The following is an 18872-nucleotide window of genomic DNA, read 5'->3' on the forward strand; positions in this document are numbered from 1 at the left end:
GGTAAAAGTCCAAGGCAGGGCCAGTCATGGATGGATGGCCAATCACACAGGGCCCCTGGGGTTTAATACTTTTAATACTTTGCAGTTGTCATCTAAGATTTCTTAATAATTTCACCATTAATTTCTGTTGTAAGTGGTCTAATGAGACAAAAAAGCATGCTTCAGGGACTTGTAGGCTAGGCTCACAGGCATCCCTGCCTCCTGCTATCTGTGTGGTTCTTGGTCACTGCTTCCCCATCTGGCTGCCCCAGGTCCTACGTGGCCTCCCTCTCAGTGTCCCCTCTCCAGTGACTGCTGCTGTCCTCAGCCCAGGCAGGTGCCTGGGCATTGGTTTAGGAGCACATGCCCACAGTCATGGTGCATACGGCAGGTGCCTGGAGGCCATGTCCCAGTGAAGATGAGCCTCTCATTCACCCCCTCTCTAGGCACCTAATAATGCCGTCTTGACAGCCTTAATTTTTGAACATGGGGACCAACATTTTCATTTTTCACTGTGCCTCAGGAATTATGTAGCTGGTCCTGGTCAAAGGAAATTAGACTTGGGAAAAAATACCTTATATTAAAATCAGCATTTTCATTTGTTTCTTTGCCGTTTATTATTTTCCATCCATTAATACAGATAATTAAGAAATGATTTCACATCACTCACTGCTGCATCTAACTTGACAAGAGGTGGTGTAATCAGAAGCTTCTCTGTAAAGGGGGTGGGTGTGAATTTTCTAAGCCATGAAAGAGTTAATCCATATTTTAAAAAGTGGTATCTGGATATCTTTAAAAAATCAATTTACAATCTCATTTCCTCCTACTTCAAGTTTCCCTTTATTACAATAATAAAACCTAAAGACATTTGTGTTGATTCTTAGGACAAGTCAGTAGAAGCCATCATAACCCACTACCTCCTTTACCAGCATCAAGGAACCTCTGACAGACATGCCACAGTCTGCTCATACCATTTTCTTCAGCAGTCCCTCATGTCTAATAGTGTGACTTAATTTCTAAGTCTGACACTTGTAGAAGAAAAAGGCAATTTAAGTGATGTTCTAAGCAACCTTGGCTTCCAAGAAATAAACAGTAGCTACCAAATGGAGGGCAACCAAAGATTTCTGGTGGTTGTTTCTATTCCTTAACAGTAGTACATTCATTTTGAAAAGTTTAAAAAAAAAAAAAAAAAAAGGAAAAGAAATCTTGAACATAGTCTCTGATAACAATATGGTCCTTGCCTATTCCTCGTGGCAGTGTGGGGGAAAGCAGGGGTACTCAACACTGAAAGGGAGCATATTCTAGGAACACAGTGTTTATGGCCTCAACAGTTCAAGGGAAGATTTGGTTGGAAGATGTGCTGTTCTATGCTTATATTTAAAATTCCAAATGGTAAATTTAACATGACCGGAAAATAAATGATCATTCACACTTTGCTGAACACCCTGGGTTAAGACCTGTATTTGGTCATCACCTATTAAATGTGGTAACAACTTTCAAGTCTCTGGAAGTCAGTAATGCAATGTCATAAGTAACAATATAACAAGTATTAATAGTATTTGGGAACTACAGAGATAAATGATCTGTCTATTCTGCTTCAATACAAACAGATTTTAAAGAGCCATAGCTTTATGAATAATAATAACATTGCTGTCTTTTGCTCATGGTAGAAGATTTTTTTTTTTAAATAGCCAGAAGTGGTGCATTTGACAATAAAGGACAAGAAGAGAAAGTTCTCAGGCTTGAAGAGGAAAAAATGGTGCCTGGACACTACAAACAATCTTCACTTGCACTGATTGGACAATAAGTGAATGGGTAAGTTCCTTTTCTCTACCCCATATTCTGAATCTTCATCATTAAATCATTGTAACTTTTGTAATCTAATATTTAATAAAATTGTGTATTCAGACAAGGACCCAACCCACCCTAGAAAAGGCCCTGAATTAGGAACTGGGCTATGGAAAGCATTATGTATCTGTTTCTGCACTGTGTGGCTATCTAATCTCTGATAAGAATTAGCCAGGCACACATCACCACACCTGGCTAATTTTTTAAATTTATTTTTTGTAGAGACAGGGTATTGCTATATAGCCCAGGCTCATCTCAAACTCCTGGTCTCAAATGATCCTCCGACAGTGTTGGGATTATAGGCATGAGGTATATGCTTAGTTTTTTAAGAAACTGCCAAACTGTCTCCTAAAGCATCTATACCATTTTGTATTCCTTTTTTTTTTTTTTATTATACTTTAAGTTCTAGGGTACATGTGCATAATGTGCAGGTTTGTCACATATGTATACTTGTGCCATGTTGGTGTGCTACACCCATCAACTCATCGGCACCCATCAACTCGTCAGCACCCATCAACTCATCATTTACATCAGGTATAACTCCCAATGTAATCCCTCCCCCCTCCCCCATCCCCGTGATAGGCCCCAGTGTGTGATGTTCCCCTTCCTGTGTCCAAGTGATGTCATTGTTCAGTTCCCACCTATGAGTGAGAACATGCAGTGTTTGGTTTTCTGTTCTTGTGATAGTTTGCTGAGAATGATGGTTTCCAGCTGCATCCATGTCCCTACAAAGGACTCAAACTCATCCTTTTTATGGCTGCATAGTATTCCATGGTGTATATGTGCCACATTTTCTTAATCCAGTCTGTCACAGATGGACATTTGGGTTGATTCCAAGTCTTTGCTATTGTGAATAGTGCCACAATAAACATACGTGTGCATGTGTCTTTATACCAGCATGATTTGTAATCCTTTGGGTATATATCCAGTAATGGGATGGCTGGGTCATATGGTACTTTCAGTTCTAGATCCCTGAGGAATCACCATACTGTTTTCCATAATGGTTGAACTAGTTTACAATCCCACCAACAGTGTAAAAGTGTTCCTATTTCTCCACATCCTCTCCAGCACCTGTTGTTTCCTGACTTTTTAATGATTGCCATTCTAACTAGTGTGAGATGGTATCTCATTGTGGTTTTGATTTGCATTTCTCTGATGGCCAGTGATGATGAGCATTTTTTCATGAGTCTGTCGGCTGCATGCATGTCTTCTTTTGAGAAATGTCTCTTCATATCCTTTGCCCACTTTTTGATGGGGTTGTTTTTTTCTTGTAAATTTGTTTGAATTCTTTGTAGGTTCTGGATATTAGCCCTTTGTCAGATGAGTAGATTGCAAAATTTTTCTCCCATTCTGTAGGTTGCCTGGTCACTCTGATGGTAGTTTCTTTTGCTGTGCAGAAGCTCTTTAGTTTAATTAGATCCCATTTGTCAATTCTGGCTTTTGTTGCCGTTGCTTTTGGTGTTTTAGACATGAAGTCCTTGCCATGCCTATGTCCTGAATGGTATTACCTAGGTTTTCTTCTAGGATTTTTATGGTATTAGGTCTAACATTTAAGTCTCTAATCCATCTTGAATTAATTTTCATATAAGGAGTAAGGAAAGGATCCAGTTTCAGCTTTCTACTTATGGCTAGCCAATTTTCCCAGCACCATTTATTAAATAGGAAATCCTTTCCCCATTTCTTATTTTTCTCAGGTTTTTCAAAGATCAGATGGCTGTAGATGTGTGGTATTATTTCTGAGGACTCTGTTCTGTTCCATTGGTCTATATCTCTGTTGTGGTACCAGTACCATGCTGTTTTGGTTACTGTAGCCTTGTAGTATAGTTTGAAGTCAGGTAGCGTGATGCCTCCAGTTTTGTTCTTTTGACTTAGGATTGTCTTGGAAATGCGGGCTCTTTTTTGGTTCCATATGAACTTTAAAGCCGTTTTTTCCAATTCTGTGAAGAAAGTCATTGGTAGCTTGATGGGGATGGCATTGAATCTATAAATTACCTTGGGCAGTATGGCCATTTTCACGATATTCATTCTTCCTATCCATGGGCATGGTATGTTCTTCCATTTGTTTGTGTCCTCTTTTATTTCACTGAGCAGTGGTTTGTAGTTCTCCTTGAAGAGGTCTTTTACGTCCCTTGTAAGTTGGATTCTTAGGTATTTTATTCTCTTTGAAGCAATTGTGAATGGAAGTTCATTCCTGATTTGGCTCTCTGTTTGTCTGTTACTGCTAGCTTTTGAATGTGTTTGCTCTTGCTTCTCTAGTTCTTTTAATTGTAATGTTAGGGTGTCAATTTTAGATCTTTCCTGCTCTCTCTTGTGGGCATTTAGTGCTATAAATTTCCCTCTACACACTGCTTTAAATGTGTCCCAGAGATTCTGGTATGTTGTATCTTTCTTCTCATTGGTTTCAAAGAACATTTTTATTTCTGCCTTCATTTCGTTATGTACCCAGTAGTCATTCAGGAGCAGGTTATTCAGTATTCCTAAGAATGCTTGTGATTTTTGCACATTAATTTTGTATCCTGAGACTTTGCTGAAGTTGCTTATCAGCTTAAGGAGATTCTGGGCTGAGACGATGGGGTTTTCTAAATATACAATCATGTCATCTGCAAACAGGGACAATTTGACTTCTTCTTTTCCTAACTGAATACCCTTGATTTCTTTCTCTTGCCTGATTGCCCTAGCCAGAACTTCCAACACTACGTTGAATAGGAGTGGTGAGAGAGGGCATCCCTGTCTTGTGTCAGTTTTCAAAGGGAATTTTTCCAGTTTTTGCCCATTCAGTATGATATTGGCTGTGGGTTTGTCATAAATAGCTCTTATTATTTTGAGATACATTCCATCAATACCGAATTTATTGAGCGTTTTTAGCATGAAGGTCTACTGAATTTTGTCAAAGGCCTTTTCTGCATCTATTGAGATAATCATGTGGTTTTTGTCTTTGGTTCTGTTTATATGCCGGATTACGTTTATTGATTTGCGAATGTTGAACCAGCCTTGCATCCCAGGGATGAAGCCCACTTGATCATGGTGGATAAGCTTTTTGACGTGCTGCTGAATCCAGTTTGCCAGTATTTTATTGAGAATTTTTGCATCGATGTTCATCAGGGATATTGGTCTAAAATTCTCTTTTTTGTTGTGTCTCTGCCAGGCTTTGGTATCAGGATGATATTGGCCTCATAAAATGAGTTAGGGAGGATTCCCTCTTTTTCTATTGATTGGAATAGTTTCAGAAGGAATGGTACCAGTTCCTCCTTGTACCTCTGGTAGAATTTGGCTGTGACTCCGTCTGGTCCTGGACTTTTTTTGGTTGGTAGACTATTAATTATTGCCTCGCTGCTGCCTTACGGATAGATCCCCGCAGACTGCTGTGTTAGCAATGAGGGAGGCTCCCTGGGCGTGGGACCCTCCCGGCCAGGTGTGGGATATATTCTCCTGGTGTGCCTGTTTCCTTAAAGCGCAGTATTGGGGTGGGAGTTACCCGATTCTCCAGGTGTTGTGTGTTTCAGTTCCCCTGGCTAGGAAAAGGGATTCCCTTCCCCCTTGCGCTTCCCAGGTGAGGCGATGCTTCGCCCTGCTTCAGCTCTCGCTGGTCGGGCTGCAACAGCTGACCAGCACCGATTGTCTGGCACTCCCTAGTGAGATAAATCCAGTACCTCAGTTGAAAATGCAGAAATCACCTGTCTTCTGTGTTGCTCACGATGGGAGCTGGAGACTGGAGCTGTTCCTATTCGGCCATCTTACTATTTTGTATTCCTATCAGTAATGAATAAGAGTCTCAGCTGCTCCATGTCCTCAACAGGATTTGATATTTAAAAAAAAAAATTAACAAAATATCTGTTTGAAAAGTGTCTTAAATAATACTGTACATATATTTGGTGACTAATATATATGTATTGAATAAAACTATAATACTTTAACTGATGGATACTCAGCATATGTTATTCTATTATTCTTGTATCTTTTCCTAGAAAGTCTTGGGCTACTCTAAATCTGTAATACGTATTTCAACTTCTCTTTCATGTATTATCTTACAGCAATTTCTACTGAGTTATAATCCATATTCACTCTCCTGATTTGCTAAAGTCACAGAGGCTTTCATCCCTAATTTCAAAAGTGTTAACACTAGTTTTTCAGGCTTGTTTTTTACTTTAAGTTCGGGGTACATGTGCAGGTTTGTTACATAGGTTAATTGTGTATCATGGGGATCTAATGTACAGGTTATTTCATCACCCAGGTAATAGGCATAGTATCCAATAGGTAGGAGTTGATTTTTTGTATAATGTGTAAAGAAGGGGTCCAGTTTTGATTTTCTGTATATGGCTAGCCATTTACCCTAGCACCATTTATTGAATACAGAGTCCTTTCCTCATTGCTTGTTTTTTGTTGACTTTGTCAAAGATCAGATGATGTTAGTTGTACAGCTTTATTTTTGGGCTCTCCATTCTGTCATATTAGTCTGTTACCTGTTTTCGTACCAGTACTATGCTGTTTTGGTTACTGTAGCCTTATAATACAGTTTGAAGTTGGATAACATGATGCCTCTAGCTTTGTTCTTTTTGCTTATGATTGCCTTGGCTATTCAAACTCTTTTTTGGTTCCATATGAATTTTAAAAGTTTTTCCTAATTCTGTTAGAAATTTTAAAGTTCCATGTAAATTTTATTTTTTCATTTTATTTTTTGAGATAGTCTTGCTCTTTCACCCAGGATGGAGTACAGAGGCATGATCTCAGCTGACTGCAACCTCTGCCTCCCAGGTTCAAGTGATTCTTGTGTCTCAGCCTCCTGAGTAGCTGGGATTACAGGGGCGTGCCACCATGGCCTGGCTAATTTTTGTATTTTTAGTAAAGATGGGGTTTCACCATGTTGGCCAGGCTGGTCCTGAACTCCTGACCTCAAGTGATCCACCCACCTTGGCTTCCCAAATTGCTGGGACTACAAATGTGATCCACTGTGATGAGCTCCATGTGAATTTTTAAAGTTTTTTTTTTTCCCCCTAATTCTGTGAGACATGTCATTGGTAGTTTGCTAGGAATAGCATTGAATCTGTAAATTGCTTTGGGCAGTATGGCCATTTTCAAAACACTGATTCTTGCTATCCATAAGCAAGAAATGTTTTTCCATTTGTTTATGTCATTTGATTTCTTTAAACAGTGTTTTGTAGTTTTTGTTATACAGATCTTTCACCTCCCTGGTTAGCTATACTCCTAGGTATTTTATTCTTTTTGTGGCTATTGTGAATGGGATTGTGTTCTTCATCTGGCACTCAGGTTGTAGGTTCTCGATGTAAAGGAATGCTACTGATTTTTGTGCACTGATTTTGCCACCTGAAACTTTGCTGAAGTTGTTTTTCAGATCTAGGAACCTTTGGGCAGAGGCTATCTAGTTTTTAGGTAAAGAAGCATATCATCTGCAAACAGATGGTTTGACTTCCTCTCTCTCTATTTGGATGCCTTTTATTTCTTTATCTTGCCTGATTATTCTGGCCAGGCCTTCCAGTACTATGTTGAATAGGAGTGGTGAGACTGAGTATCCCTGTTTTGTACCAGTTGTCAAGGGGAATGCTTCCAGCCTTTGCCTGTTCAGTATGATGTTGGTTGTGAGTTATAATTGTCATAGATGGCTTTTATTATAATATTTTGAAGGATGTTCCTTCAATGCTTAGTTTGTTGAGGGTTTTTAACATGAAGGGATGTTGATTTTCATCAAAAGCCTTTCTTGCATCCATTGGGGTGATAATGTGGTTTTGTTTTTAGTTCTGTTTTATGTGATGAATCACATTTACTGAGTTCCATTATATTGAACCAACCTTGCATACCAGGAATAAAGCCTAATAGGTTGTGGTGGATTAGTTTTTTGATTTCCTGCTGGATTTTGTTTGCTGGTATTTTGTTGAGGATTTTTGCATCTATGTTCATCAAGGATATTGGCCTGCAGTTTTATTTTTTTGTTGTCACACGTGTGCCAGTGGGGGAGGCGAGGTCTGCCCATGTGCGTGCACTGGCAAGGAAGTAGGGGAGTCACAGGGGCATGGGTGTGTCCCGGCAAAGTGGTGCAGGGAGGCTGTGGGTGGGCTGGTGCATGTCAGTGGAGGGCAGTCTGCTGGAGTTCTCCAACAGCTGGGAACAGTCTGCTGGTGAAGGAGCTATGATGCAGTCCTCCAGGAAGCACCCTGGTTGGGTATTCAAAGTTGTGCGGCAGGCATGCGCAGCCAGACTGGGAGAGGCCAGAAGAGAGGGGAGCATTCAGATCAGACTAGCCCCATCCCAAGGGCAAGACTGCCCTGCTCTGACCAGATCCGACAGTCACCCAAGGCTAAAGTCTCCTAGAGGAGCATGGCAAGCCTTGGGAGATGGGCACCCTTGGCCATACTCCACTGTAGCTGTTCTCACACCAAACCTTCTGGTTTCCACACAGGCTGGAGTGCTGCCCCGCCACCTCTTTAAGCAGCTCAAGTGTCTGTGGAGGTTTTGGGTCTCCTCCTGCTAGGATCCCAGAGGTCCAAGGCTCACTCCTCAACTGTTCAGCTCACCCCTTCACCAGGAGTCATTGGGGGTTAGGAAAAAGTTCTGGTGCTCAGCCACTCTGTGCAGAGTTCCCAGCTTCCTCCCGCTTCAGCCCAGTCTCAGTGTCCTCCCTCCATCCACTCTCAATTCCTTCCCTCTGAAGATTTTCTAGAGTGTGCTAGTCTTCCCAATGTCCTTGTCTCTCAGCTGCAGATGTTCCTCCTTGCTGCACCTAGTTGGCTATCTGGAATCTGGAATCTTATTTGTTATCTTAGTAAACATTTTACCTTCTCTGATCCAACAAATAAACCAGAGCCTCTTGTCTTTCATATGTATTATATTTCATCCTGTTTCCATATAGATAATACTTAAAATCCTACCAGTAGAGCTTTCAGAGTTGTTAAGGTTTATTCTCAGTGGTGACAGAACTAAGATTTCAAGTTGCTATTGTCACAGGACATAAAATAACCCTAAACACTCTCCTGACTCTGGCAGTAAAAAACCTTCAAACTACAGTTCCATTTGGAACCATTGTCCCTGATGCCAAATTTAAGTCTCTTTAATCTTCTATTTTCTTTCATAATTTCATCCCCCAAAGCTCTGTACTTCCTTCCTTAGAACCATACTTCTCTTTTACCCTAACTCACTGCAATTTGTAAACCTTAAACAATACTACTTTTAAAACTCCTACCTTCTCAAACTTTTCCCTAACCCATTACCTCTAACTGCTATCACCAACTGGTATCTACCTCTTCCAGGATTTTCTGAAACCTAGAGAGAGCAGAACTCCTTCTAGCTACCACCTTTATAGTCACAACAGCTTTCCCATCAAGGACTTTGGCATCTAGGTTACTCTATTCTCCATTCTGTTTAGGCCATTATCTTAAGGGACCTGGATGTTCACAAAAATGACTCATCTTATGCCTCCGATTCACTCTTTTTTAGCTTTTCTCCCCACTTCAGCAAATCATTCCCACACCTTCAAGAACTTCCATATCATTTCCTTGTCTTGCAACTCTCTTACTTTTCTTGTCACTGATTCCTTCCTCCTGGCATACAAGCATGTTCGAGATTCTCCTATCTTAAAAATGAAATGAAACAATAATATCTTTTAAAACTTCAACTTCCTAAATTTTTAAAGGCCCCTAGCTCTGAAAATCTCACCTTGACAAGATACTTCAAACTCACCACCTTCCTGTTGAAGGACCATCCATCTTCCTTCAGTTCCTAAGGCTGTGAGTAAAGATACACTAAGCACTCTCCATCACACCTCACGTGTAACTGGTCTATCTTCCACTGCTGCCTTCCCAATTCAAGCAGTTTCCCAGCTTCCCTGTCACATCCATGGGTAATTTCCCACTGCCACTCACTGCATACTAGACATAATTAAATATTTTAATGTGCACTCACTGTTTTTTATGGAGTACAGAGTATATGAAGAATGCATAATATGTTACTTAATTACTTTGATTCTGCCTGAATTCTTGTGTCATGCCTTAGAAAAAAGGAACAAATTACTATATACTGCTCTCCTATGCCTGTCAAGAAACTCTGAATCCAAGTAATAATACAATATTTTATAATTACCCTTTCCTTTTTAGTTCACTTCTATTTGTGCTTCTGTTATTCTCCCAATTCTGCTGTTGACCAGGGAATTCTGTCTCTTTTCTTTATCCACCCACCAGAACTTTAGATTAATACCTAGGATTCTTGTTGAAATTATTTTTCATTCAACCCTAAACAAAGAGATTTCTGGAATTACTGGATCATGGAAAACCCAGTGATTTTCTCTGCTGAGTCTTTCTTCCAAGACCTTCCTACTTCTTCCTTCGGTTTATTCTCTACCACGTGCTCTGTGTCTATCTGATTGCATTTTCCCTCTCTTCTGCTTATAACTCCACAAGGCATTGTAAAAGTTTCATTTGATTGATATATCTTGTCCTAATGCTTCTTCCTTATACTGACAAGTGATACATTTTTACTTCTGCTTCCAGTCATGATGGAGAACTAATACCAGACTAATCTTCCTGTCATAAACTAATAGAAAATTGGGACAAAATACATAAAACAACAGTTTTCAGACACTGGACAACTGTGTTGTATAGGACTGGGATCCCAGATAATGGAAAAATACATACACACAAAATATCCACACACACATGCACATGTGTTATCTTTTGATATATATATATATATATTTTTTTGGTGGCATAAGAAGAGAAAAAATCAAGAAAAGCACAGGATCTTGCTGAACTGGGGAGACGGAGTTCGGCATTCAGGAAAGTTGAAGTGACTGAAATCTGTGGAACAGGGAGGGTCCTGAAGAAGAGAAAGACACATACAGAAAAAGTTCCAGAAATCTGCATGAGAGTTCCCTGGTGGGATACTAGGCTGGACATCCACAGAGCAAAGCATAACTGTTGGAGAAAGAAAATTTGCTAGGGAGCTATTATCTTAACAATTACAGAACTTAATTAGAGTTGAGTGACACTTATGATCCAACCAGCTGAAGTAGAACATCCTCACTGAACATGTGAGACATCCAACAGAGACCCAGGTTCACCCCTTAGAATGTTAAAGCAGCTCTAGAAGATAGGCTATTCTAGAACCATCCTAACAAAACTTAAAAACAAACTTCCAGAAGATCAGGTTGATCTTGAAGTAAATTAACTGATTTCCAGAAATAACTGAATTCTTATTAAGAAATAAGAGCAAAATTCAAACAAATGAAAACACAACATTCATAGTGTCCAGCATCCAATTAAAATGTACTGACCATGATAAAACAAAAAAGTGAGAAAAAATAAGTATATGGAAACTAAACCAGAAATAACATGTCTTAGTCTGTTTTGTGTTGCTGTAACAGAATGCCACAGACTGGGTAATTTATAAAGAATAGAAGTTTATTTGGCTCATGAAGGCTGGGAAGTTCAATATCAAGGTGCCAGCATCTGGCAAAGGCCTTCATGTTACATCATTCTATGGTGGAAAGCAAAAGGCCAAGCAAGCACACAATGCAGAGAGAAAAGTGGGGCTGGAGTCTCGAGATAACTAACCCACTTCAAAGATAATGGTATTAATCTATTAATGAAGGTAGAAGGTGATTAGATCAACAGTATTACAATGGCAATTAAATTTCAACATGAGTTTTCAAAGCATAACATGACATATGATGGAATTAGCAGACAAAAACTTTAAAATGGCTATTATAAATATGTTTAAGGCTATAAAGGAAAACATGAACAAAACATGAGAGTTGACAACTATAAAAAATAACCAAAAAGAACTTTAGAGCTAGAAAAAAATACAATATTTGAAACGGAAAAAGTCACTGGATCGCCTTAGTAGCAGAGTAGACACTGCAGAAGAAAAAAATCACTGTACTTCAGGCAGAAACTATCAACAGAAAAGAACAGAGGGCGAAAAAGGCTGAAAAAATTGAATACAGCCTTAGTAATCTGTGAGATAATATAAAAAAATCTACCATTTGTATAACTGGAATCACAGAAGGAAGGGAAAACTACAATATTCGAAGAACTGCCAAAATTTTTCAAATTTTATGAAATATATAAACCTACAGTTCTATGAAGTTCAATGAACCCCAAAAATGGTAAACATAAAGAAAGCCACTCTAACACCTTTCAAAATCTACTTGCTAAAAACTAACAATAAAGAGAAAATCAAAGATTTAGCTAGAGGGAAAAACAAGACATAGTCCAATTAGAGAAATAAAGCATTATCATTGGCTTCTCACTAGAAAAAAAAAAAGAGTACAGAAGACAATAAAACTATAATTTTAAAGTGCTAAATGAAAAAACATTTAAAAACTAGAATTCTATATCCCACAAAATATTCAAAAATAGGCTGGGCATTGTGGCTCATGCCTGTAATCCCAGCACTTTGGGAGGCTGAGGTTGGCAGATCACCTCAGGTCAGGAGTTTGAGACTAGCCTGGTCAACATGGTAAAACCCCGTCTCCAATAAAAACACAAAAAAATTAGCCAGGTGTGGTGGCAGGTGTCTGTAATCCCAGCTACTTGGGAGGCTAAGGTCAGAGAATCACTTGAACCTGGGAGGCAGAGGTTGCAGTGAACTGAGACCACGCCATTGCACTCCAGCCTGGGAAACAAGAATGAAACTTCATTTCCAAAAAAAAAAAAAAAAAAAAAAATAGTGAAATAAAGAAAAAATTGTAGATCTGTACCATAAGAAATGTTATGGAAAAGTTATTCAGGTTGAAGAATATGGACTTCAAACATAACTTTATCAGTCTGTAGTTTTAAAAAAAGACACATTATGGTTTAAAACAAAAATAGTAATAATATGTTGTCAGGTTTATAACACAGGGAGAAATAAAATGCATAAGTTGATAAGGAAAGAAGGAAAGAAATTGAAATGTATATTAAAATTCATCTAATATATATGAAGTAGTATTATGTAATATTAAGGTAGATAGTGGTAAGTTAAAAATGTGTATGCTAAACTCTAGATAAATCACGATAACAGTAAAAACAAAGTGGTACAGCTAATAATTCAATAGACTAAATAAGGCTTTAAATTTAAAAATACTAAATCCCTCAGCTAATTTAAAAGAAGACAGGAAAAGGCCAGGCGCAGTGGCTCATGCCTGTAATCCCAGCACTTTGGGAGGCCGAGGTAGGTGGATCACAAAGTCAGGAGATCGAGACCATCCTGGCTAACACGGTGAAACCCTGTCTCTACTAAAAATACAAGAAATTAGCTGGGTGTGCTGGCGGGTGCCTGTAGTCCCAGCTACACGTGAGACTGAGGCAGGAGAATGGCGTGAACCTGGGGGGCGGAGCTTGCAGTGAGCCCAGATTGTGCCACTGCACTCCAGCCTGGGAGACAGAGTGAGAAAAATTTTTTCTTTTCTTCACAACATCCCAAAACTTTAAACCAAAATGATCCTCAACAGGTGAATGAATATAAAAACTTATGGTATACTCTTAAAATGGAATACTTCTCAGCAAAAAAGAAAGTTTATTCATGCAATAAGATGGGTGAATCTTAAAAACATTATACTGAGCAAAAGAAACTGGATGCAAAAGAACACACTGGGATTCCATTCATGTGAGGTTCTTTAAAAATGGCATGACTAATATATTGAGACAGAAATCCCATCGGTGGTTGCCAGAGATAGGAGGTGTGTGGGATGATGGTGGTGGTAGTGATGATAATGATGATGGTGGAGGGTATACATGAGAAATTTTTCAGGTGATGGAAAAGTTCTTGCTAGGGACAATGGTTATATCCATGTATACATTTGGCAAAGCTTATCAAAATGTACACTTAAAATATGGCATGGTATTATGTAAACTCCAACTCAAAGTTTTTTTTAAAAAAACTCTAACTTGTCATTTTATTATAATTACTTCGTTTTAGAGAAACATGGGTAGGGAGATTTAGTAAACTGAGAAGTCATTGACATAGTCTGGAATCTGCTATGATAAAAGTACATATTAAATTCTTAATAAATACTTTATAACAGACTGTCCCTGATGCAGAAGTTTCTCCGTTAAAAAGTCTCCAATTGCTGATTTGGATGACTGAGTTTCTAATCTAGAGAGATGATTTCTCCACACTAAAGGAGCAGCACATGAACAACTGGCCACCATATATGATTCACAAAATACGGATTCTTCAAGGCATATAGGATATTACACTCGTATCTATTAAGTACCTCTCTAAAAGAATTAATATAATATTATTAAAACTGTGAACCAAAGGTTGATTTCCCTTTCACTTTTTAAAATAGTTATGAGAGAGGTCGACCATGTTTCAGGATCAGCAACTATAAAGATTGTATCCTAATGAGGCAAAATTTACAACAACATTAATTAGGCAGTTGTTTAATGAGATACATAATTGTTACTGTTCTCCAAGATAATTACACATATGGGTATGCTAGTCACATGAATGTCTTAATAATTTAGCAGACTCTTAGTATTCACAGATTCAACATTGTTGGTTAATGTTAAAGCTGACTCATTCATGAGTAAGCTTAAAAGGTTTATGATAGGTAGTAATTTGTAATTTTGTTGAGACATAAATTGAAATCAAGACCTGGAAGGTTTTCAATATGAGGCTAATCATTTAGCTATATCCACCTCTCAAGGTGTCTTTTATTCTCAACTCTTATATATGAATTTTATAAAAGATAGGGGTATTTAGTAATGCAGGTTTCTCAAAATTCTATGAAGTATTCTCTGTGAATGTCAACAGGGTTGCTGTAGTATTATTAATCAACTTTTTTCTTTTACATTTGAAATTCTGTCTTTGTTATTTTTTAAGTTGATTCTTTGTTCTCTAGTATCTACAATCAGTTGTGATCAATGCAGACTGCCACCACATATTATACGAGTTAAATGTGTAAAGTCTGCCCGGATCTTATTCCCCAAGACTTGAGATTTATTTGCTTATAGTTCCTCTATCCCAATGTCTTCTGTCCATGTATTCCATCCCATAAATCCTCTACTGTTAATCCTCTAAGAGAATGACAGATTTCTCCCAAACCACACATACTGCTATCAAAGCAGGTGCTCAGTAAACACTTATTGAAAAACTATCAATGCACAGAAACTGACTCCCACTTTTAGTCTGAGGTCCCCACAGATATCTTGGGTGCTAGATTATGTAGAGAAATCTGCCTGTGCCAGCTAGACTAGAAATCTTGAGGTCTGAATTACTACTTGCAAAGAACAGGGCAGAGATAGGTCTGAGATGGTTCATGGGAAGGGAGTGAATGCTGTGAAAAGAGGTTCTAGATCCTTGGGACTTAGACAGACCGAAGGAGAGGTTCTAGCATTAAAGAAGGCAAGGGAACATGGAAGTTGGCTCAATAATGGCAACATGATTAAAATAGACAGCATTAGGCTCAGCTTAGGTAAAACTACAATTACAACTTATAAGGACTGACAAAAGATTCTTCCGCTACTACCTGCCTTATTCATTAGCTAATACTCATTTTTAATTGTTTACTATACAATCTCAGGCTAAAAGCTTCAATTGAAAATGTCTCAGAGATTTAACATATCAATATAATTACATTTTCCTGAAAGTATAATATAACCAAGTTTTATTACAGCCAAGATTTATAGTAAGATAAACACTGTTTAAGATGCTTTGGTTATACTCATAGTCTTACACTATGCCCTTGAGGCAATATCATTTTTCCCATATCACAGATGGAGCAGCTGAGGCTTAGAATGATTGAGCAATGGTTCCAAGTACGTACGGCTAAGATTCAAATTCATCTTTATGTAACTCCAAAGTCTGTGCCTTAAACCATCACATAAAACTTCTCATCTTGAGTATATCCAGTCTCTTAATCTGCTTGCAAAAGGGGGCTAAAAAGCAGGAAGACAACAAACATTTGAGAGGGCAGATGGCAGATAAGTGAGGAGAAAGACTAGTGATGCTTAAGACTGGTGAGCTTTGCCACATGCTCTGATTTATCTTCATCTGTACGAGTCTAAGTTACTTCACCTCCTGCTTGAGCTCCAGCCTCAATTAGAGGAAAACAAAGGCAAGGCTTTTCTCAAGCAGTAATGAGACTCTGAGAGTTTCCCATTCTACCCCAGCCCAGGGCTGAACACACAGTGGTCATTTGTTGTAGGATAATGCCTTAAAAATTTAGTAGGAGGGTATTTCCCCTCTCTTTTTGAGTGTTTGTTTATACTCACAGTGATATAGTGCAGTACCTCAAAATGCAATGTCTTATCCCCTAATTTATAATATTATAATGAGTCAGTTAAAGAAGAAATGACTATAGAAAGAAAGTCCTCATGGCAAAGTTTTCAAATATAGGCTACTATCATGAGGTTTATTTGCAAGATAGAAGAATATTGGATATTTTATCCCACAAGGTAGCACTGAGTTTTTCTCAAGTCACCACAGAGTTATAGCAGCTTTGTGGCTGAAAATGCTGTCTTAACCAAAAGAAAGGCAGTGTTTCTTGTTATCACTGGTAAATACATTTCATTACTTCTACTGAGTATACATTCTAGGTTTTAATTTTTCAAAGCGAAATTTGATATGACACATTTTAATGAAATTTCTTATCTTGGTTTATGGTCTTGCTTAATTCTCATATTAAAATACACCAGAAAATGATACTTTACCTAAATTGTAATATATATGCAAAGCAAAGTATCTAATTAAAGCAGATAGATGGTAAAGGTGATGAATTATTTACAGGCAAATGATACCCAAATATAATTCCAAGATGTTCTTAATTGTAAATCCTAACCATTTATGGGGTACAAATGCAGTTTTCCATAACTAATAAATGCCTACACATTTTAACATCAGAAAACCAGGCTGTCATTTTGACAATGGGCATTTCTGCTCTTCAATGCGATGCCCTAATGCAGTACCTAATTACCCACTCACACCATTTTATCTCCAAATTTTCCCATAAGGTAAACCTCAGTTTAATCTACACACCCAAACACCCTCAAAGATGGTAGCTGCCTTTTCTGTATCAAGCACAGTATTGCCACAAAGCCAACAAGTACAGAAATATTACCTATCATCTTACTACTACATAGTATCTTAAAAAACACACATCTTAAAAGATGTGTTCTCAGAGAAGCTATGCCAAAAATCATTCCATTACTGACTAGATGTTGTAATGATCAAAATTTTACATGCCAAAATAAGAACCAAAATTGAATTCCTCTCTAGAGATCATTAATATGGGCCTTCCCAAATCTCATATTTAATCTAGTATCTAAGTTCCTTCTTGCTTTCATATCTTCCTTATCTACATGTATAATAAATATCAATTAGAGAAAAATTAGATATATATTTTTAAATAATGAATAAAAAGATAAGGGTATAGATAAATGTGGGCTTCCTTAAAAATGCCACCTTATTTCATATATTAACTAAGTTCTTCTTTTTAAAAACTTAATTTTTATGTCTTTTTGAAATAAGTAATTTCAAAGCTAACTGCTGACCCTTCACTCACAGAACTGGAAAAAGACACTCTGTTAAGATTTTTCATGTAGTTAATAATTTACGCCATTCTTTGCAAAAATGAAAGTAAAAATCAAAACAGAAAAGGCCTCCCAAAATCTTCAATACTGAATGTATTTTAGATCCTAAAACAATAGGCTATATACTAAGTGAAGAATGCCAGTTCCCTTATATTCCTTCTTATTGAAAGATAAGACAATACAGAAATAATTGCCCTTACCAACAATCTATTTTTCCTATTGGGGGTGTAAAAGAAATGTAGAAAATGAAATACTTTCTATAAGCCTTCTAAGTTATCTCTTGAACATATTTAGTTAATACATGTATTTTTCTTGGGATCTTAATTAACTGAATATTTTTCAACATATTCCCAGAAGAAAAAAAAAGAAAATAAAGGTAACATATATAGTTTCTCCTTCTGAAGGAAAATAACCTAATAATGGTTAAGGAGGTAAAATACAAAGATAAACTGTCTGCTATGGAAAGTTAATATTAACTTTCAGGAACACCAATTTTGTAAATATAAAACCCAAAGAATGCAGTTTTATTTGAATTAGAGAAGTAACTGTAGTCTCAATTTGGCATTTTTCCCCACAGAAACACTAAAGTTTTAAGTGACCTGCACAGAGGCAGCTTGAGCTAGAATCCAGCTTATGACTTCAGGAGAGCCAGAGTGCATCAGTGATTAGGATGAAGGCTCACAACACCAGTGACTTTAAAAGGTAAGTGAAGCAGATGATACAAAAGCTGAAGAATCCTTCCAGTGAAGGTAGGTTGCATGGCTAATAAAATGAGTCAAGGATTTTTCTTATGTCTTCAATTCACCCTACAGCGTCACTATTTCATTTTCACATAGTGATACTGACTTAGATGCCACTCTATGAGGCAAGAACAGTGAAAACTATTTTCTCTTCATGTACACATAATTCATATGGCCAAATAAAGTTTGGGTATTTTCTATTGGCCCCCAAAACATGCTAATAACTACAAATAACAGGTCATCTACTTAGTGTGGAATTGGTAAATGTCATTGCAGGATGACATTCCTTGACCTGATAGTGAAAGGTGTCACTCTGTTGAGATAGGCGCATTTTCATTGTAACAAATAACTAAATGTAGACTTTTGGAAAAATAGTAGAGGAAATAAATGTTTTTAAATACCAATGCAAAAAACACTTAGCAGTTAAATACTTATCATTTTACCTACTCCCTGAACAAACTGGAATGGCCCCACCCTCTGGGTGACACTGGCTGGAATTGGTAATACCTAGGCATACCTCCTTGGGAGCCATCAGAGGGTTTTACTGAAGCAGAAGCAGCTCTTCCCTCAGTCCCAGGAAGTTAGTTAAAACACAATGAGAAATGTCATCAAGTTTGCAATATCTAGTTTGAAATCTGATGAGAATTGTGGTTCTGTGTCTATGAGAACTGAGCTCTACAGAGGTGAATGGACTGAAAATTAATAATTTGATCTTCTGAAATAATCTCATCATAAGTAGGATCTACTTGTAAAACAATGTATGGGCCCCTGTCCTCCAGGAATT

The 18872-nt window shown here is 37.8% G+C and overlaps 1 protein-coding gene across 3 annotated transcripts in view; it reads right to left on the minus strand.

The window, feature by feature from the left end:
- NECTIN3 (nectin cell adhesion molecule 3) overlaps nucleotides 1–18872 on the minus strand; it is a 130492-nt gene that overhangs the window by 3951 nt on the left and 107669 nt on the right. The window contains exon 8 of one of the 3 annotated variants that reach the window (XM_033211348.1): nucleotides 10542–10647. The exons of the other annotated variants lie outside the window; for them this stretch is intronic. Within the exon in view, the coding sequence (XP_033067239.1) occupies nucleotides 10555–10647 (93 nt within the window). The 3' untranslated portion in view covers nucleotides 10542–10554. Of the gene's footprint in view, nucleotides 1–10541; nucleotides 10648–18872 lie in introns of those variants that run through there. 3 annotated transcript variants of the gene reach the window in all.

Source organism: Trachypithecus francoisi, unplaced genomic scaffold (genome assembly GCF_009764315.1).
Source record: "Trachypithecus francoisi isolate TF-2019V2 unplaced genomic scaffold, Tfra_2.0 Lachesis_group0, whole genome shotgun sequence".
Classification (NCBI taxonomy): Eukaryota; Metazoa; Chordata; class Mammalia; order Primates; family Cercopithecidae; genus Trachypithecus; species Trachypithecus francoisi.